The sequence below is a fragment of the Balaenoptera physalus genome (assembly GCF_965194825.1).
Source record: "Balaenoptera physalus genome assembly, chromosome: 9".
In the NCBI taxonomy this organism is placed as follows: Eukaryota; Metazoa; Chordata; class Mammalia; order Artiodactyla; family Balaenopteridae; genus Balaenoptera; species Balaenoptera physalus.
In genome coordinates this window covers 38,655,642-38,677,791 of record NC_138888.1, presented here as the reverse complement: position 1 = coordinate 38,677,791, position 22,150 = coordinate 38,655,642, and the positions used below count along the sequence as shown (strand labels likewise).

The 22,150-nt window shown below is 37.5% G+C and overlaps 1 protein-coding gene across 14 annotated transcripts in view; it reads right to left on the bottom strand.

The window, feature by feature from the left end:
* The window catches only part of TRDN (triadin), a 376,317-nt gene that overhangs the window by 300,595 nt on the left and 53,572 nt on the right, over positions 1–22,150 (bottom strand). For all 14 annotated transcript variants that reach the window (XR_014267283.1, XR_014267284.1, XM_082474630.1 and 11 more), the window contains exon 2: positions 19,113–19,322. Coding sequence is in view for 12 of the 14 variants with exons in the window: in XM_082474630.1 (XP_082330756.1) it covers positions 19,113–19,322 (210 nt within the window). In the remaining 2 variants the exon portion in view is untranslated. The remainder of the gene's footprint in view (positions 1–19,112; positions 19,323–22,150) is intronic.

The following is a 22,150-nucleotide window of genomic DNA, read 5'->3' as shown; positions in this document are numbered from 1 at the left end:
AACAATTAACTTTCCTTCCTCCTCTTAAAGATGTATATCTTAAGTATAAATACAATCCTAATGTTACATGTATTAACAAGGAATGAGAAAGCAAGTTTTCTGTAGATTTATAGATTCCTATAGATTTGTTTCCAAGCTAATAGAATTAATTTCCTGGTAGCACAAGAACAGTCAAAACATCATAGTACTCCAGTTAGATGACTTACTTGGATCATTATGTTATAAATTTAGCAGACCAGTGAAAAAGAAAGATACTAGATTTGGGATTTATACAGCAGTTAGCATATCCTGACTACGTATTGAATAAACATGTATTTCATCAAGTCAAGGTTTGGTTTTGGAAACTCTTGACTATATTATATATTCTCTTTAGCTATTCTATTGCTCAGTGTTAGCCAAAAAAATAAATTAAAAAAAATAAATTTATTTATTTTTGGCTGTGTTGGGTCTTTGTTGCTGCGCGCGTGCTTTCTCTAGTTGCGGAGAGCAGGGGCTAATCTTCATTGTGGTGCGAGGGCTTCTCATTGCAGTGGTTTCTCTTGTTGCACAGCATGGGCTCCAGGCGCAGGCTTCAGTAGTTGTGGCACGCGGGCTCAGCAGTTGTGGCGCACAGGCTTAGTTGCTCCGCGGCATGGGGGATCTTCCTGGACCAGGGATCAAACCCTTGTGCCCTGCATTGGCAGGCGGAATCTTAACCACTGTGCCACCAGGGAAGTCCCCAAAGAAATAATTTTAAAGTTTTTTTAACCACATTAAAGTGGAGCATGTAGGGCCATGAATTATGTTCTTACTATATCATATAAAAATAATAAACCATTTCAGAATGGCTAGAACATTCCCTCAATGTGAAAATAAAATAGAATACTTTAATCATTGGATTACTATTGTGTAATTGGTAGAATCTATGTATATTCAAATGATATTTAAAACTGGAAATCATGTAGTCAATTCAGCTTTTTGAAACATGCCTATTCATTTTTCTGAAACATTGAATAAGCTTAAAGTCATGAAGAATAAATTAAAATAATACTAACTACAATTTATCTAACAATTACTATGTGCCATTCAAAATTCCAAATGTTTTGTATATATTAACTCATTCAATGCTCACAGAAGCATATGAAGCAGATACTATTATTGCCTACAGAGAATGAAACTGAGGCACAGGGAAGTCATGTTCCCAAGGTTACACAGCTACTAATTGGAGTCAGGACTTCAACCCAGTGCTTTAGCCCCCAGAGCCTGCATTCAACTACTTCACTTGGGTCTTGAAGTCCATGTGTTCTTTTATTATTACTGTTGTGTAGTTTTGCTTGTTTGCTTGCTATATATGCTTAGCAAATAACTCCTGTTAAGCTCATACAAATTTTACTAAACAATGTGTGCCAGGCAATAAGCAGGTTAACAGGAATATTAAGATAAATGAGACAATCCTTACCTTTGAGATGCTTAAGGTTCAATCAGAGAAATAGAGGTTTAAAAAGTGAATCTTGGGGCTTCCCTGGTGGCGCAGTGGTTGAGAATCTGCCTGCTAATATAGGGGACACGGGTTCGAGCCCTGGTCTGGGAAGATCCCACATGCTGTGGAGCAGCTAGGCCCGTGAGCCACAACTACTGAGCCTGCGCGTCTGGAGCCTGTGCTCCACAACAAGAGAGGCCGCGATAGTGAGAGGCCCGCGCACCGCGATGAAGAGTGGCCCCCGCTTGCCGCAACTGGAGAAAGCCCTCGCAAAGAAAACGAAGACCCAACACAGCCAAAAATAAATAAATAAAAATAAATAATTAAAAAAAAAAAAAAGAATGGGAGAGTTCTTTCTTCAAAAAAAAAAAAAAAGTGAATCTTAACACTATCAAAATCATCATAAACTATAAAGAATGACTGCTTATTACTTAGCATTCAGAGTGTAAAAAACACTACCACCTTTTCCTTTATTTATTTACTTATTTATTCATTCTTTCATCTCAACATTCATTCAAATGTTTATTGAGCTCACAGTGCTAAACACTTCTAAGCACTAGAAAAATCAAGCAAATAAAATAGACAGTCATTTTCCTTGCAAACCTAACAGATCAGTAGAGAAGAAAGATATTAAATAAGTAACCACACACAATCAAATGTATGTAACTTGTAATAAGTGCTGTGAGTAAAGAGTAAATGATATAATGGGGAATTAGGATAGAGTGACTTGATTTATACTGAAAGTTCAGGAAAGGTTTCTCTAAGGAAGTGAATCCAAGCACAGCACTAAAAGATGTTTAATAGCTGGACCATCAAAAAGTGGGGTATTATGGTATGATTTATAATTGTATCCATCTAGATACATCTATAAATATAAAGTCTCATTTGCTAAGGTTCAAATGAGCGGTATAGAGCATTGGTATCAAACTTGGATTTCTTGACCTTGAAATCTGCCACCAGCAAAAACCTGGAGCCCAACATTGAATTGCCAACTTTCTATTTTGTAAGAAAATGTCATTTAAAAACTGTAACAGGAACAATATCTGTCATTATCATCATTTCAAAAGAGAATTTTAAGACCAAAAACGTAGGAACAATAGAATTAAGGACACATCTTTAAAGTGGATATATTTTTCTTCATTTCATGAAGAATCAACAAACTCTGATTAGGATCTGGGAACCATTGGACTATAAAAACTTCTGTTTCCTTGAGGTGTTTATAAGCAGATTGGAATTAGGTAATGAAATGCATCCTTATAGATGTAGTGACCAAGAAGACGAAACAGGCCTGGGTCATTGAACAGAAAATGTGGGATTTGAGATAAGACTTGAATCAGAATAAGAAGCACAAAAATGTCAGCGATTCTTGAAAACTCAGTACACATGAGAACTGATAAAGTCTAAAATGTTGCATTTAGTGTCCCAGTTTTCCAAGTCTCTTAAAATGTAATAACATATTCATACATATGCAGTCACACAGGCATTTCTATATATATACACACACACAGACACACAGACACATATACATATATACATAACTATTAAATGTTAAATTTAAACATTGTGATTGACTTTGGGTCTTCCCTGAATCATTTTGCGCCTCTAAACTCATAGCCTGACAAACAGTGCACCTGTTTTACTGGGCTAAGTGCCAGGGGAAAAAAAATATCAGGGAAATTAATTTTTAAGAGCAGTAGATAAATGGCACACCTCATTAGAAAGTCTATTTAAAAGGCACATCAGGAGATGTCTGCAAGACTTTCATAAGAAATTGATGCTTCCTACCATCATATTCTTGCTGGCTCTCTTCTCAGATTACTGATCTTACTTCCTGGTAATAAGACGCAAATTCAAGTTGCATTTAATGAGTGCCTCCTATGTGCCAGGCGGGTATGTTTTACATAGATTATCTTATCTAACTCTTTCAAAATTGTTTCGAAATAAGTATATTTTGTGGAATGCCTGCAAGAATTACTATATGTGCTTTGAGACCCCCTGGTACAGCCATATAATGATTTTCCCTTCTTATGGATGAAGATGCTAATAAATTATGACCCTTGTTTTTAGGTAAGAAAAGCCACGAATTACTACAATTTACTCCCGTACATTCTGACCTAGAGGAAAATCATTAACATGCACTAATAACTAAGTTTGTAGTCATTTCTTTAGAAACCCTACTTGTTCGCATTTATTGTCTAGAGAGAAAGTTGTCTCTTTGTAAATAAGGCAAAGAAGTCTGTAAGGAATGTCAACAAAAGACCACGAATTCTGACCCTGAAAGAATCATTAAATTATCACGGCACTCCACCCTTTTCTGGAAGGACTTCCTGGCTGAGTCTACAGAAGCTTGGGGGCGAGGCCTCTAGCAGCCTTTGTGACCCCCTAGGCTCAGTTATTAAGGAATGAACATTACTCTGCCCCTCCACCCCAACTTGGGGTTTCGGAAGACATAATATCCGGGTGATCAGACACCTTGGTTTGTGCCTATTGTCCTGAGGTAAATATTCATAGCTTTCCATTTCACTCTCACAAGTGTCCTGTTTTGGATGATAAATTATATAGTCATCCTATGGTGTGGTTTTGTGTGCTGTCAAGTCACTAAACTTGAACTACATTTCCCAGAATTCCCTTACATGAATGTTCCAGGTAACAGTTGGGTACAAGAGAAATTTACACAAGCTTTGGAAGGCAAAATAGAAGTAATAGCCACTGTTTATTCTCTGAAGGTTGGTATAGGGCAGGCGCTGTCACCTCTCATGCACATTATAGCAGGTATGCTGGCTGGTCTTGATGTGTGACAGCAGCAGGCTGCATCTCTTCCAGTTCCCACTGACTGGCCCTCCTCCTTCAGCATCTCCTTCAGCAGGTGGAAGGCACCAGCTTATATTGCAGCTCACCCACATCATCGTAATTTGAGGTGGTGAGAGTCAAATGAGGGTTCCAGGTTGTCCTTTGTCTCCCCTATTCTATTTCCATCTGCCTTTTTCAGTGATGGGGTTCAGGACACGCTACCCCAAAATGTGGCACCTTAGCATACTGAATATTTTCAGCTGAAGGAATGGAACAAATAGCATGTGCAAGAAGAACTTTCTGACCTTCCCCTAAAGCAGGTCATAAAACCCTCCTGTGAGAGAGGCCCTCCCTACACCCAGAGGAAAGGAATGTCCTTATCCTCAAATGCACAGAGGAATCTGAATGAACAGGCCTTACTGCGTCCCCCAATCTGCTACACTTAGCTCAGACCCTTTTTTGTCGTGTCACATTTTTTCACCACTTTTCACTTATCACCAAACCTAGCATAAAAATGCTCAGGTTTAACTGCCTCTTAAGGGCTTCATTTCCTTATGAAGGAAGGCTCCTATGTCCCACAAAGCTTATATTAAATAAATCTGAGTGCTTTTCTCTCATTAATTTGTCTTTTGTTAGAGGGGGCCCAGCCAAGAATTTAGAAAGGGAGAGGACAAAGATATTTTTTCTCCTCTATACTATCTTCCACTCTGCTGACTTCTGACCCTGTACCAGAGAAACTGCAACAGCCTCACCTAGACTACTTAATCAGCTCCCATGAATGCATAAGCCATACAAAATAAATTCCCTGTTTTACATCACTTACAGTGACTCTACTCTCATCAAATTCTGACAGATAGACCATAGCATTGTTCGAATAGTATTTTGACATTATGTTTAGTAAGAAATGAAGGGTAGGTGAAATCTCTTTTCTAGTATCTGATTTTTGTGTCCTAAAATTTGTCTTATTTGAAAAGATGAGGGGCTTCCCTGGTGGCGCAGTGGTTAGGAATCCGCCTGCCAATGCAGGGGACACGGGTTCATGCCCCGGTCCGGGAAGATCCCACATGCCGCGGAGCAACTAGGCCCGTGCGCCACAACTACTGAGCCTGCGCGTCTGGAGCCTGTGCTCCGCAACAGGAGAGGCCGCGACAGTGAGAGGCCCGCGCACCGCGATGAAGAGTGGCCCCCGCTCGCCGCAACTGGAGAAGGCCCTTGCACAGAAACTAAGACCCAACACATCCAAAAATAAATAAATAAATAAATTTATAAAAAAAAAAAAAAAAGAAAGAAAAGATGAAGTAAAGTCACAAATTTTGCAGACCAGGAACCAAGGTGTCATTTTACAGACAAGAAAATATAATTTCTTAGTCATGTTAACTTGTAGGTTATAGAGATGTGAGTGAACCCAAGTCTTCTGAAATAAGCATATGAGTGAACCCAAGTCTTTTGAAATAAGCCAATTCTATTAGTGCTTCACAAGTAGATTGTATACAGATCAACCAGATCAAATTCAGAAAGTAGGGAATTGTGAAGATTGGCCAGAGGAGAAACATTCTTCTCAATCCACTATAGTACTTGCTTATGAAAATAGGTTTTCATTTCTCTGTAAACAGTTTTTAATATCTTGGAAGCATTCACCTACTTTTCTCAAGTGTCAGAGCCCAAGGACAGGTGCTCTCTCTGGCTTTCAGAGCGACTATTTCTAGTATGCTTTCTTGTACCACCAACCTTGTTTTTTAAACATTAAAAATATATATTTTGAAGACTATTATGTGCTACAAAAGGCTCATCATGGTAATAATATTAATCCCTGGTAAATGTTTGAAATGTATCAATTAAAAATAGCATTAGAAACACAAGAGGATCATTTACATTTTGAAACTCTTAATGAAGCAAATGATTTTTTTTCTGTGAAAAAAACATTAAAAAGGCAAGTTAAAACTTGATAAATGGAGAAAAGAAATCAGAATTTTGATACAAGTGGATGTATCCCATCCAACCAGTGGTTAATACAGGTTTTATGCTATAATTATACAATGTCCTTGAATTTATACTCTTTTGGTTCTAGAAGTTGATCATTCAAATTTTAATTAGCAAAAAGTATTTGAATTTCTTATTTGAAGAATTAATATATATGTCCAGGAGAGTTTTAGCTTTGAGACTTTTTAAAATTTCAAATCCATTGGAGAATATTTGTCTTCTGAAATCTGGCTTCAGGTTGCCAGCCATCCCAACACACCACCTTTCTCTTTGCACCTGTTGTAATTACAATCTCTCTTTGTCAACTAGAGTACTGAATGGTACATCCTTAGATCTAAGTATTTATCTTAAGATACATAACTTGGCAATATAACTTTCTGAGAGTAAAATATGTGGTAACCAGCCACCACAGTGGCCCCCAATGATTCTTGCCTGTGGGCATTCCTACCATTGTATAGTCTCATCCAACACTGAATAGGGTTGAGCTGTTATGACCTAAAGGATTTTGCAGAAATGGCAGCGCGGGATTTCTAAGTGTAGGTCATAAGGGGCATTGTGGCTTCTGCCTTGCTCTTTCTCGAATCACTCAGTCTGGGTAATGCCAGTTGCCATGTTGTGAGGACACACCAGCGTTAACTTAAAAGCCGAATGAGTGAGACATCTTGCCAATTGGTCCCCAACCCCAGAAAAAAAATTTCAGATGTCTGCAGCCCCAGCCAAGGTCTTCACTGCAACATCAAGATATACCCTAAGCCAGAACCACCCACCTAAGCCATTCCCAAATTCCTAAGCCACAGAAACTGTGTGGAGTGATAGATGTTTATTATTTTTTTAAACCTCTTACTTTTCCAGTAATTTATTATGCAGCAATAGATGACCATTACAAAATATGACAAGTATCATTTCATAAACATATTTTATTTTTCATTCTAATTTTATTAAATGTACTTATTAGTTTTTAAAGTGGGTCAAAACCTGTTTGACTGGAAGAAATAAAAATTTTATGATAAATATTTCTTTCTTCCTAAGGTAAGGAATTGTTTCAAAATCAACCTATCAGCATTATTCATTCCTTTAAGCAATATATAGCAGAAAACTTGCTATGTGACAGACACTCATGTACAGAGATGAATAAGAGAATTTCTTCCTTGAATAAGGTTAAGTTTTTGAGTGAGATGGACAAGTAAACAGATATTAACAATACAATGTGTTAACTGCTGATAATACAGGTGCCTGTAAGGGACTAAGAAAATGAAAGCATGGTACAGTGAATTTTTCTTAGGAAATCTGGAATTCTTTCAGAAAAAAAGGATGAGTTCATCCTTCAAGAAAACTGAGGAATGAATCTCTTACTAGTGATATTAAAATGTATACAGGGGAGACCCTCAAAATGGCAGAGGAGTAAGACGTGGAGATCATCTTCCTCCCCACAAATACATCAGAAATACATCTACATGTGGAACAACACCTACAGAACACCTACTGAACGCTGGCAGAACACCTCAAACTTCGCAAAAGGCAAGAAACTACCCACGTACCTGGCTAGGGCAAAAGAAAAAAGAAAAAACAGACACAAAAGAATAGGGACCGGACCTGCAGCTCTGGGACGGAGCTGTGAAGGAGGAAAAGTTCCCACACACTAGGAAGGCCCTTCACTGGCGGAGACAGGGAGCAGGTGGCAGGGGGGAAGCTTCGGAGCCACGGAGGAGAGCACAGTAACAGGGGTGCGGAGGGCAAAGTGGAGAGATTCCCGCACAGCGGAGCGGTGCCGACCAGCACTCACCAGCCTGAGAGGCTTGTCTGCTCACCCGCCGGCATGGGCGGGGGCAGGGAGCTGAGGCTTGGGCTTCAATGGGATCCCAGGGAAAGGACTGGGGTTGGTTGCGTGAACACAGCCTGAAGGGGGCTAGTGCGCCACAGCTAGCCAGGAGGGAGTCCAGGAAAAAGTCTGGAGCTGCCGAAGAGGCAAGAGACCATTGTTTCGGGGTGCACGAGGAGAGGGGATTCAGAGCGCCGCCTAAAGGAGCTCCAGAGACGGACGTGAGCCGCAGCTATCAGCGCAAACCCCAGAGACGGGCATGAGACACTAAGGCTGCTGCTGCCGCCACCAAGAAGCCTGTGTGCAAACACAGGTCACTATCCACACCTCCCCTCCCTCGAGCCTGTGCAGCCCGCCACTGCCAGGGTCCTGTGATCCAGGGACAACTTCCCTGGGAGAAGACATGGCGCACTTCAGGCTGGTGCAACATCACGCCGGCCTCTGCCACTGCAGGCTCACCCCGCAATCTGTACCCTTCCCTCCCCCCGGCCTGAGTGAGCCAGAGCCCCTGAATCAGCTGCTACTTTAACCCTGTCCTGTCTTGGAGGGAACAGATGTCCTCAGGCGACCTACACACAGAGGCAGGGCCAAATCCAAAGCTGAACCCCAGGAGCTGTGCGAACAAAAAAGAAAAGGGAAATCTCTCCCAGCAGCCTCAGGAGCAGCGGATTAAATCTCCACAGTCAACTTGATGTACGCTGCATCTGTGGAATACCTGAAGAGACAACGAATCATCCCAAAATTAAGGCAGTGGACTTTGGGAGCAATTGTAGACTTGGGGTTTGTTTTCTGCATCTAATTTGTTTCTGGTTTTATGTTTATCTTAGTTTAATATTTAGAGTTTACTATCATTGGTAAATTTGTTTATTCATTTGGTTGCTCTCTTCCTTTTTTTTTTATATATAGATATATATATATTTTTCCTTTTTTTCTGAGTGTGTATGTGCATGCTTCTTTGTGTGATTTTGTCTGTAAAGCTTTGCTTTTACCATTTGCCCTAGGGTTCTGTCTGTCCGTTTTTTTTTTCTTTTCTTTTTTTTTTTAGTATAGTTCTTAGTGCTTTTTATCATTGGTGGATTTGTCTTTTGGTTTGGCTGCTCTCTTCTTTCTTACTTTCTTTTCTTTTATTACTTTTGAATTTTTTAATTTTTAATAATTTTTTAATTTACTAACTTAATTTTATTTATTTTTTCTTTCTTTCTTTTTTTCTCCCATGTTTTCTGAGCTGTGTGGCTGACAGGGTCTTGGTGCTCCAGCCAGGGGTCAGGCCTGTGCTTCTGAGCTGGGAGAGCAAAGTTCAGGACATTGGACAACCAGAGACCTCCCAGATCCACATCAAAAGCTCTCCCAGAGATCTCTGTCTCAATGCTAAGACCCAGCTCCACTCAATGACCAGCAAGCTCCAGTGCTGGACACTCTATGCCAAACAACTAGCAAGACAGGAACACAGCCCCACCCATTAACAGAGAGGCTGCCTAATATCATAATAAGGTCACAGACACCCCAAAACACACCACCAGATGTGGTCCTGCCCACCAGAAAGACAAGATCCAGCCTCATCCACCAGAACACAGGCACCAGTCCCCTCCACCAGGAAGCCTACACAACCCACTGAACCAACCTTACCCACTGGGGGCAGACACTAAAAACAATGGGAACTACGAACGTGCAGCCTGCGAAAAGGAGAACCAAAACACAGTAAGTTAAGCAAAATGAGAAGACAGAGAAACACACAATAGATGAAGGAGCAAGGTAAAAACCCACCAGACCAAACAAATGAAGAGGAAACAGGCAGTCTACCTGAAAAAGAATTCAGTGTAATGATAGTAAAGATGATCCAAAATCTTAGAAATAGAATGGAGACAATACAAGAAACTTTAACAAGGACCTAGAAGAACTAAAGAGCAAACAAACAATGATGACCAACACAATAAATGAAATTAAAAGTTCTCTAGAAGGAATCAACAGTAGAATAAATGAGACAGAAGAATGGATAAGTGACCTGGAAGATAAAATAGTGAAAATAACTACCGCAGAGCAGAATAAAGAAAAAAGAATGAAAAGAAATGAGGACAGTCTCAGAGACTTCTGGGACAACATTAAACACACCAACATTCGAATTATAGGGGCCCTAGAAGACGAAGAGAAAAAGAAAGGGGCTGAGAAAATATTTGAAGAGATTATAGTTGAAAAGTTCCCTAACATGGGAAAGGAAAGAGTCAGTCAAGTTCAGGAAGTACAGAGAGTCCCGTACAGGATAAATCCAAGGAGAAACACTCCAAGACACATATTAATCAAATATCAAAAATTAAATACAAAGAAAAAATATTAAAAGCAGCAAGGGCAAAACAACAAATACATACAAGGGAATCCCCATAAGGTTAACAACTGATCTTTCAGCAGAAACTCTGCAAGCCAGAAGGGAGTGGCAGGACATATTTAAAGTGATGAAAGGGAAAAACCTACAAACAGGATTACTCTAAGCAGCAAGGATCTCATTCAGATTTGAAGAAGAAACTGAAACCTTTACAGACAAGCAAGAGCCAAGAGAATTCTGCACTACCAAACCAGCTTTATAACAAATGCTAAAGGAACTTCTCTAGGCAGGAAACGCAAGAGAAGGAAAAGGTCTACAATAACAAACCCAAAACAATTAAGAAAATGGTAATAGGAACATACATATCGATAACTACCTTAAATTTCAATGGATAAATGCTCCAACCAAAAGACATAGATCGGCTAAATGGATACAAAAACAAGACCCGTATATATGCTGTCTACAAGAGACCCACTTCAGACCTAGGGACACATACAGACTGAAAGTGAGGGGATGGAAAATGTTATTCTATGAAAATGGAAATCAAAAGAAAGCTGGAGTAGCAATTCTCATATCAGACAAAATAGACTTTAAAAAAAGACTATTACAAGAGACAAAGAAGGACACTACATAATGATCAAGGGATCAATTCAAGAAGAAGATATAACAATTGTAAATATTTATGCACCCAACATAGCAGCAACTCAATAAATAAGGCAAATGCTAACAGCCATAAAAGGGGAAATCAACAATAACACAATCATAGTAGGGGACTTTAACACCCCACTTTCACCAATGGACAGATCATCCACAATGAAAATAAATAAGGAAACACAAGCTTTAAATGATACATTAAACAAGATGGACTTAATTGATATTTATAGGACATTCCATTCAAAAACAACAGAATACACTTTCTTCTCAAGTGCTCATGGAACATTCTCCAGGATAGACCAGATCTTGGGTCACAAATCAAGCCTTGGTAAATTTAAGAAAATTGAAATTGTATCAAGTAACTTTTCTGACCACAATGCTATGAGACTACATATCAATTACAGGAAAAAATCTGTAAAAAATACAAACACATGGAGGTTAAAGAATACACTACTAAATAACCAAGAGATCACTGAAGAAATCAAAGAGGAAATCAAAAAATACCTAGAAACAAATGGCAATGAAAACACGACGACCCAAAACATATGGGATGCAGCAAAAGCAGTTCTAAGAGGGAAGTTTAGAGCAATACAAGCCTACCTCAAGAAACAGGAAACATCTCGAATAAACAACCTAACCTTGCACCTAAAGCAATTAGAGAAAGAAGAACAAAAAAACCCCAAAGCCAGAAGAAGGAAAGAAATTATAAAGATCAGGTCAGAAATAAATGAAAAAGAAATGAAGGAAACAATAGCAAAAATCAATGAAACTAAAAGCTGGTTCTTTGAGAAGATAAACAAAATTGATAAACCATTAGCCAGACTCATCAAGAGAAAAAGGGAGAAGACTCAGATCAATAGAATTAGAAATGAAAAAGGAGAAGTAACCACTGACACTGCAGAAATACAAAAGATCATGAGAGATTACTACAAGCAACTCTATGCCAATAAAATGGACAACCTGGAAGAAATGGACAGATTCTTAGAAAGGCACAAACTGCCGAGACTGAACCAGGAAGAAATAGAAAATATGAACAGACCAATCACAAGCACTGAAATTGAAACTGTGATTAAAAACCTTCCAACAAACAAAAGCCCAGGACCAGATGGCTTCACAGGTGAATTCTATCAAACATTTAGAGAAGAGCTAACACCTATCCTTCTCAAACTCTTCCAAAATATTGCAGAGGGAGGAACACTCCCAAACTCATTCTACGAGGCCACCATCACCCTGATACCAAAACCAGACAAAGATGTCACAAAGAAAGAAAACTACAGGCCAATATCACTGATGAACATAGATGCAAAAATCCTCAACAAAATACTAGCAAACAGAATCCAACAGCACATTAAAAGGATCATACACCATGATCAAGTGGGGTTTATCCCAGGAATGCAAGGATTCTTCAATATACGCAAATCAATCAATGTGATACATCATATTAACAAACTGAAGGAGAAAAACCATATGATCATCTCAATAGATGCAGAGAAAGCTTTCGACAAAATTCAACACCCATTTATGATAAAAGCCCTGCAGAAAGTAGGCATAGAGGGAACTTTCCTCAACATAATAAAGGCCATATATGACAAACCCACAGCCAACATTGTCCTCAATGGTGAAAAACTGAAACCATTTCCACTAAGATCAGGAACAAGACAAGGTTGCCCACTCTCACCACTATTATTCAACATAGTTTTGGAAGTGTTAGCCACAGCAATCAGAGAAGACAAAGAAATAAAAGGAATCCAAATCGGAAAAGAAGAAGTAAAGCTGTCACTATTTGCAGATGACATGATACTATACATAGAGAATCCTAAAGATGCTACCAGAAAACTCCTAGAGCTAATCAATGAATTTGGTAAAGTAGCAGGATACAAAATTAATGCACAGAAATCTCTTGCATTTCTATACACTAATGACGAAAAATCTGAAAGTGAAATTAAGAAAACACTCCCATTTACCATTGCAACAAAAAGAATAAAATATCTAGGAATAAACCTACCTAAGGAGACAAAAGACCTGTATGCAGAAAATTATAAGACACTGATTAAAGAAATTAAAGATGATACAAATAGATGGAGAGATATACCATGTTCCTGGATTGGAAGAATCAACATTGTGAAAATGACTCTACTACCCAAAGCAATCTACAGATTCAATGCAATCCCTATCAAACTACCACTGGCATTTTTCACAGAACTAGAACAAAAAATTTCACAATTTGTATGGAAACACAAAAGACCCCGAATAGCCAAAGCAATCTTGAGAACGAAAAATGGAGCTGGGGGAATCAGGCTCCCTGACTTCAGACTATATTACAAAGCTTCAGTAATCAAGACAGTTTGGTACTGGCACAAAAACAGAAATATAGATCAATGGAACAGGATAGAAAGCCCAGAGATAAACCCACACACATATGGGAACCTTATTTTTGATAAAGGAGGCAAGCATATACAGTGGAGAAAAGACAGCCTCTTCAATAAGTGGTGCTGGGAAAATTGGACAGGTACATGTAAAAGTATGAAAATAGAACACTCCCTGACACCATGCACAAAAATAAACTCAAAATGGATTAAAGACCTAAGTGTAAGGGCAGACACTATCAAACTCTTAGAGGAAAACATAGGCAGAACACTCTATGACATACATCACAGCAAGATTCTTTTTGACCCAGCTCCCAGAGAAATGGAAATAAGAACACAAATAAACAAATGGGACCTAATGAAACTTAAAAGCTTTTGCACAGCAAAGGAAACCATAAACAAGACCAAAAGACAACCATCAGAATGGGAGAAAATATTTGCAAATGAAGCAACTGACAAAGGATTAATCTCCAAGATTTACAAGCAGCTCATGCAGCTCAATAACAAAAAAACGAACAACCCAATCCAAAAATGGGCCGAAGACCTAAATAGACATTTCTCCAAAGAAGATATACAGATGGCCTACAGACACATGAAAGAATGCTCAACATCATTAATCATTAGAGAAATGCAAATCAAAACTACAATGAGATATCATCTCACACCGGTCAGAATGGCCATCATCAAAAAATCTAGAAACAATAAATGCTGGAGAGGGTGTGGAGGAAAGGGAACACTCTTGCACTGTTGGTGGGAATGTAAATTGATACAGCCACTATGGAGAACAGTATGGAGGTTCCTTAAAAAACTACAAATAGAACTACCATACAACCCAGCAATCCCACTACTGGGCATATACCCTGAGAAAACCATAGGTCAAAAAGAGTCATGTACCAAAATGTTCATTGCAGCTCTATTTACAATAGCCAGGACATGGAAGCAATCTAAATGTCCATCGACAGATGAATGGATAAAGAAGATGTGGCACATATATACAATGGAATATTACTCAGCCATAAAAAGAAATGAAATGGAGGTATTTGTAATGAGGTGGATGGAGTTAGAGTCTGTCATACAGAGTGAAGTAAGTCAGAAAGAGAAAAACAAATACAGTATGCTAACACATATATACGGAATCTAAGGGGAAAAAAAAAAAAAAAAAAAAAAAAAAAAGGCCATGAAGAACCTAGTGGCAAGACGGGAATAAAGACACAGACCTACTAGAGAATGGACTTGAGGATATGGGGAGGGGGTGGGGTGAGATGTGACAGGGTAAGAGAGTGTCATGGACATATATACACTACCAAATGTAAAATAGATAACTAGTGGGAAGCAGCCGCATAGCACAGGGAGATCAGCTCGGTGCTTTGTGACCATCTAGAGGGATGGGATGGGGAGGGTGGGAGGGAGGGAGATGCAAGAGGGAAGAGAAATGGGAACATATTGTATATGTATAACTGATTCACTTTGTTATAAAGCAGAAGCTAACACACCATTGTAAGGCAATTATACTTCAATAAAGATGTTAAAAAAAAAAAAAAAAAAAAAAAAAAAAAAAAACAGATGGAGAGATATACCATGTTCCTGGATTGGAAGAATCAACATTGTGAAAATGACTATACTACCCAATGCAATCTACAGATTCAATGCAATCGCTATCAAACTAACAATGGCATTTTTCACAGAGCTAGAACAAAAAATTTCACAATTTGTATGGAAACACAAAAGACCCCGAATAGCCAAAGCAATCTTGAGAAAGTAAAACGGAGCTGGAGGAATCAGGCTCCCGGGTTTCAGACTATACTATAAAGCTGCAGTAATCAAGACAGTATGGTACTGGCACAAAAACAGAAATATAGATCAACGGAACAGAATAGAAAGCCCAGAGATTAACCCACGCACATATGGTCACCTTATCTTTGATAAAGGAAGCAAGAATATACAATGGAGAAAAGACAGCCTCTTCAATAAGTGGTGCTGGGAAAACTAGACAGCTACATGTAAAAGAATGAAATTAGAACACTCTCTAACACCATACACAAAAATAAACTCACAATGGATTAAAGACCTAAATGTAAGGCCAGACACTATAAAACTCTTAGAGGAAAACATAGGTAAAACGCTCTATGACATAAATCACAGCAAGATCCTTTTTGACCCACCTCCTAGAGAAATGGAAATAAAAACCAAAATAAACAAATGGGACCTAATGAAACTTAAAAGCTTTTTCACAGCAAAACAAACAAACAAACAATAAATGCTGGAGAGGGTGTGAAGAAAAGGGAACCCTCTTGCACTGTTGGTGGGAATGTAAATTGATACAGCCACTATGGAGAACAGTATGGAGGTTCCTTAAAAAACTGAAAATAGAACTACCATATGACCCAGCAATCCCACTACTGGGCATATACCCTGAGAAAACCATAATTCAAAAAGAGTCATGTATCACAATGTTCATTGCAGCTCTATTTACAATAGCCAGGACATGGAAGCAACCTAAGTGTCCATTGACAGATGAATGGATAAAGAAGATGTGGCACATATATACAATGGAATACTACTCAGCCATAAAAAGAAATGAGTTATTTGTAGTGAGGTGGATGGACCTAGAGTCTGTCATACAGAGTGAAGTAAGTCGGAAAGAGAAAAACAAATACCGTATGCTAACACATATATATGGTATCTAAAGAAAAAAAGGTTCTGAAGAACCTAGGGGCAGGACAGGAATAAAGACGCAGACGTAGAGAATGGACTTGAAGACACGGGGAGGGGGAAGGGTAAGCTGGGATGAAGTGAGAGAGTGGCATTGACATATATACACTACCAAATGTAAAATAGCTAGTGGGAAGAAGCTGCATAGCACAGGGAGATCAGCTCGGTGCTTTGTGACCACTTAGAAAGGTGGGATAGGGAGGGTGGGAGGGAGATGGAAGAGGGAGGAGATATGGGGACATATGTATATGTATGGCTGATTCACTTTGTTAGAAAGCAGAAACTAATACTCCATTGTAAAGCAATTATAGTCTAATAAAGATGTTTAAAAAATTAATAAATAAATAAAATTTTAAAAAAATGTATGCAGTACTTGTGATAAACCAGGCTCTGTTCTAAACACTCCAAATATATTCATTTGTATAATTCTCTTAATCTTATTACATAGGTACTATGGTATAGATGATGAAACTGAAGCAAAGAGAGACTAAGTGACTTTTCTGATATCTCAACAGCTAGAAAGTTGCAAGATGTGGATTTAATAGCAAGGAAATGCAGCACCAGAGTTCACATTCTTAACTACTTTCTTACAGTTTCTGCTATACTGGATCAGGGAATGAGGGAAGGATGGATGGTATGAGCAGAGGCAGAGAGGAGTGAGAGTGTATGTTTTCCTAGGGAAGGAAAACAGGTGAGAGCAATAGGAAGTATGGCTGGAAAACGGGATGCATGAGCGGATTTACAAGATGAAAATAAAGGGCTAAGCCAAGGACTTGAATTTCATGCCAAGGAATTTGTACTTGGCAGAAATACTCAGTGAAATTCATGTTTTATGAAGATACCTTGGGGGCAATGTTAAAGGGGAGAGACCTGGATGAGGCAGACAAGAAGAAACTGCATTAGCCCCCTCAAAAGAGAATCAAGGTCTGAAGTGTAGTAATGGAGACTGTGGTAATAAGAGGAGGGAGCAAATTTATGAGGCATAAGAGGGTTGGCTGGCATACAGTGTGGTAACTGAACAGGTGCCCAGCAGATTTAACAGATGACTTGCAGGTTTCTTTTTCCACGGAATGGATAGATGGTTAGGTCATTAATAAATATGTAGAACTGGAGGAGGAGTCTTCACAAAGATGTACTTAGCAAACATTTCTCGAAAGAAGAAATGAAGTAGTAATAATACAGAGGTTATTTTTCCCCTATCAGATGAAATGCCAGGAACATAGGCATTATCCATAGTACCTAATTACAATGGTCCAAGGAAGCTCTACTGTGGACTGTGTGCCTTACATTTAAGTAATCTAATCTGAAAATTTAATTATAGGTAGCTGCTCATTTTATCAAATAATTAAGAACAAATTCAACAGTAATTTATTCAGTATACTTATTAAAATATTATCTTTACAAATATTAGATTTACACACAATTCTTAAAATACATCTACTGTAAAAGTTGAAGAACTACATTATATGACCATATTTGGTTCTAAAATTTGAATGAATGAAATTCTAAAAAAGAACAGATGAAAAATATCAGTCAATATAGGCTCAAGGGAAATGAAATTTCCTAGAGTAATGTAACCAACTGTTTTTCACTTAAAATTCTAGGTCATATTTTATATTATAGGCATTTCAACCGTATATTCTTTTAGGAGTCTGCATTACACAGTATACCAAAACTATTGCCTACTTAAAGCAGAGGTTTATGGCTCTGGATAAATAGCCCTTTTGCTTTGGTTGACATCATGAGACGTAGCTCTGCCTGTTAGATGATGCTCACTTTAACCCAGCTACCAACGGTACAGGGGGCAGAGTCATCTCAGTCACACCTCCATATCAATAAACCCAAACTATACAGTTTTTTGACTTTATGTTATTCATACTTGCATTTCTTTTAACATAGCCATTTCCTGGCATATGTAGTAGATACTTGATAATAATTGTTGAATAAGTAAAATACCATAATGAGAAGTAGAGGATCTCTCAGTATATAGAATGCAACTTACAGTATTTATAGTTTCTGGGTTCTACCGATTCCACTCTTACTGAAGAAAGAACAGGTAGGTTGGAGGGTGCACAGTGCAAATATGAACGAGCACATTAAGAGGCTAATAAAATGTTTTTGCTTATGATACAAAGGCATAAGCATAAACTCATTCATCTATTCATTTATACTTATTGAGCACCTGACCGATTCCTTCCCTGAAGGAACTCACATGCTCAATAGAGCATGTCAGATGTGGAAATAGACAAATATAATTTTAAAAAAACAGAAAGACCTTGAACAAAGAGATGAACAATATACTCAGAGATTGGATAGGCCATAATGAAAATCTAAATTTCCTCACTTGTGATATTCCTATTTCACTCCAAATCTATAAGAACACATGGCTGGCCATAGTATCGCATTACAAGTAATTCCTGGAAATTCCTTTTAACATTCTTTATTTTTAGGAAATCAAAATAGGACGTTTTAATGGGAGGAGCAAAGAGAATGTCTGGGAAGGAAACTTGGAGCCAGATAGTGGGGGACTTAAAAATACAGGATTTTCCATTTGTCCAGAAGTGTTTTATTTGGGTTTGGTTTGGTTTTATATAGCCGAGTGTAAAATCTACAAATTATCCTTTATTAATGATTGATAAAGTCCCTCTTCCCAAACCAAATATCCACCAAGCTTTGGAATTGTTTTCCTCATGAAACTATAACATTGAGCTTTTGTTCAGCTCTTCAAATCAGGTTGCATTTGAAGTCTATGAGAACAACAGGCAAAGATTAGAAGGAAAGGTGAAGATGGGAACTAGCCCTTAGCGGCGGCCCTCAAGCATGTTTGTGGGATGCTTTGCTTATGTGCAGGGTGAAGAGGAACAAAGCCAGAGCTGGAGAGAACTCTGTTTCTTTCCATTTAAAAGCCAAACTTCTGCGGTACAGCAGACACTAACACAACATTGCAAAGTAGCTATACTCCAATAAAAATTAATTTAAAAAAAGAAAAGAAAAGCCAAACTTCATGGATCTTACCTGAAAAGTTTCTGTAATCCACTAAGTCAAACATAACAATGGCCACAGCTGACCACGTGATGATCAGAGCAATGACCAGAAGCCAGGCTGCTGGGGAACTGAATGTCGTCACTATATCTTCTGTGACTGTCCTCTTCACCACTTTCCCAGGGGATTTGGGCACAGATCCATTCTTGCTGTCTACCACAGTTGTGGTCGTAGATGTATTTCCTAATCGAACATTGGAAAAGGAGAATTACAACTTGGAATTTCACGTCAAATATTGATGACAAAAACCCCTTCCCCACAAAACACAGACTGTATAAGTATATATAGCTCTTTTATAGCATCTTCTATGGCAGAATACACCTCTTTAGTGGTAGAGCCAACCTCTCTGCCCGCTACCACATTTCACTTTCTCAGCATTTACCCTCCACCCTGATACCCATAGGCCCTCATAATCAGCATTCCTCGTCTCCCAAGTTCCATAAGTACTGCCATCCAGGCCACAAACTATGTCATAATCTTCAATCATTTTTGCATCTCCCTTACCGCCTCATATACCCAATACCATCAAGGGCAATGGCTTTTTTGGTCAAGTTGCTTTTTAACACCTTTTTCTTTTATTTAGGTTCATATGTCAGGTCTAAATGCAAGCAAAAATATCCCCTCTGGGAGAGAAACAAAATCAGTGATAAAATAGTTCAAATGGATGACATTTCTTTTGGATATTCTGGTTTAACAGCATAATTGACCCTCTATTAAAGCCATTAATTTTTATTTGTGAAAGGGGCATAGAAGATTTAAGAGATTAATGTTGGAAAATCTTATTATATCCAGAAACTTTTTATTCCTGCTTACAAAAGTCTACACTTTCAGTTCATGACTGAAAATTCAAAAAATATAAAAAATTGCAAAATAAATAAATAGATAATTATTTGGGTTTTTTATTAAACAATAGATTTACCATAGATAATTATTTGTATTCTCACCACGTAAAAACAACTGTTGACATATTGTTCTATTTATACCTACTCTTCTGTACATGCAAGTAAATACATAAATATGTTTTATTTGTTTCTGACAAGTCATCAACACACTCTGTTAGTTTTTTTTACTAGGCAATATATAATAAACATGATTTCTTGCTGTACATATTCCATAAAATACCACTTAAGTGGCTGCATGGCATGTCATTCCGTGGCTATGCATAATTTAGTCGAACAGCTTTCTACCCAGGGACATGGCAGAAGTTTTCTCAGCACATATTAATGATTTTTGTATAAGGAGAATTTCCTAAATATAGAATTTCTGGGCAAATAATATAATCACTTTTATATCTTTTGAGAATATATGTATATATTTGAAAATTAGTTTATTTTTGGAAATTGTGTATGCCAGCAGTCTCTGTTTCCTTATCCTTGACAACCCTGGGTATTACCGGTATTCAAAATATGTGCAATCACACAGGAGGAAAATTCTACTTCATTTGCAATTCTTTGATTGCTAGAGATAAGCTCTTTTATATGTTTATTTTTCATTTATATTTCTTATCCTGTGAAGTTTTTTGTTCTTTTTTCTATAAACCTCCTTCTGGTGGTTTATAAAATTGTGTACAGATATACATATATACATAATGTATATGTATATATTTTGTATATGTATATTTGCATATACATATATGCATGTGTCTACGTGTAAATGTACTTACGTGTCTGCATGTGTGTATACATGTATGTTTATACATAAACACACACATATAGGATAGTACCACTTTATCTAACCTTATTTTGCACCTTTTTCCTTCAACTGTTTACTTTTTCTTTTTATATTTTTATGTATAGAGTAAACATTTAAAAATTTTGTAACTCATTTTTCTTCTGTAAAGTTGCTGCCTTTGCATGACTAGAAAGCACCCCCTCAATGGAGAGCAGGCATATATGACTATATTGACAAGCCTTGACTCATAGAAAGTTATCTCTAGAGGAAACTTAGAGATTATTTGGAACAAATATATCATGTTTCACTTAAGAACAATTGAAGACCAACCAGAAATTACACAGATGTGGAGTAAATAACTGAGTACTAAAGAGAAAAAATACCCCTAACAATCCAAATATTTCTGCCAAAATTACAGCTTAACAGTATATTTCATATACTTTAAATATGAGCGACTTTGTCTACAACAATTAAAGAATTACATATCAGGGAAGAGAAAAATTTGATTAATCACATTCTAATATACGTAAGTAAATACTTTCAATTTTATCTCTAAATTACATTCCCAAATATTTTTTAAAAAGCAAATTTTCAAACTTCTTTGACATTAAAAATTAAAAAAAGTTTTTCCACTCCCAACCGGAAACGTCTTTGACATTTTTTACAAAATGAATTTCACCTAAATGGAGTTACTCTTAGAATAATCTTCGCTATTACCATCATCACTATCATCGTTACTTTGGCCACTACTTCTACAGGTAGGACTACAACCATTACTATCATTATAAGGAAGGGCTAGAAGTGCAAGATTAACCTTAGAAACAAAGGCTAAGGGACTAACTCCTTGATAAATGCAGACATTTATTTCCACTTAATAAACATATACATTAGGCTAAGACATTTTCAGGGAACCAAAAAAAGAATGCTATGACTTCCTCAATGTCTTTCCTAATCAATTTATTTCTTGTAATACAGGAAAACAGGGACACATACTGTAATTTATTCATATTAATGGATCCTGTTTTTCCCCATTAACAAAATTAAGAGAGATGATTGATAACAAATAAACTTATTTTGTTATTATTCAAATGTTATCAATGTAACTGAATTCTTTAAAGTACAAAAATAAAGTTTGAACCCTCAAACAGATGTGTGCACTGGGTACTTAAAGTATAAATTCAGTTCATAAGACAAATTTTAGTTGTTGACAGAAGAAATGAAAATACCACATGCAATATTAAGTACTCTAGTTAATAAAGTTTTCCTCTTTTGTTTCTTTACCCATAAAATGGTACTTTCCTCCCCTATATAGAAATAAAATAAATGACATAAAATTCTAG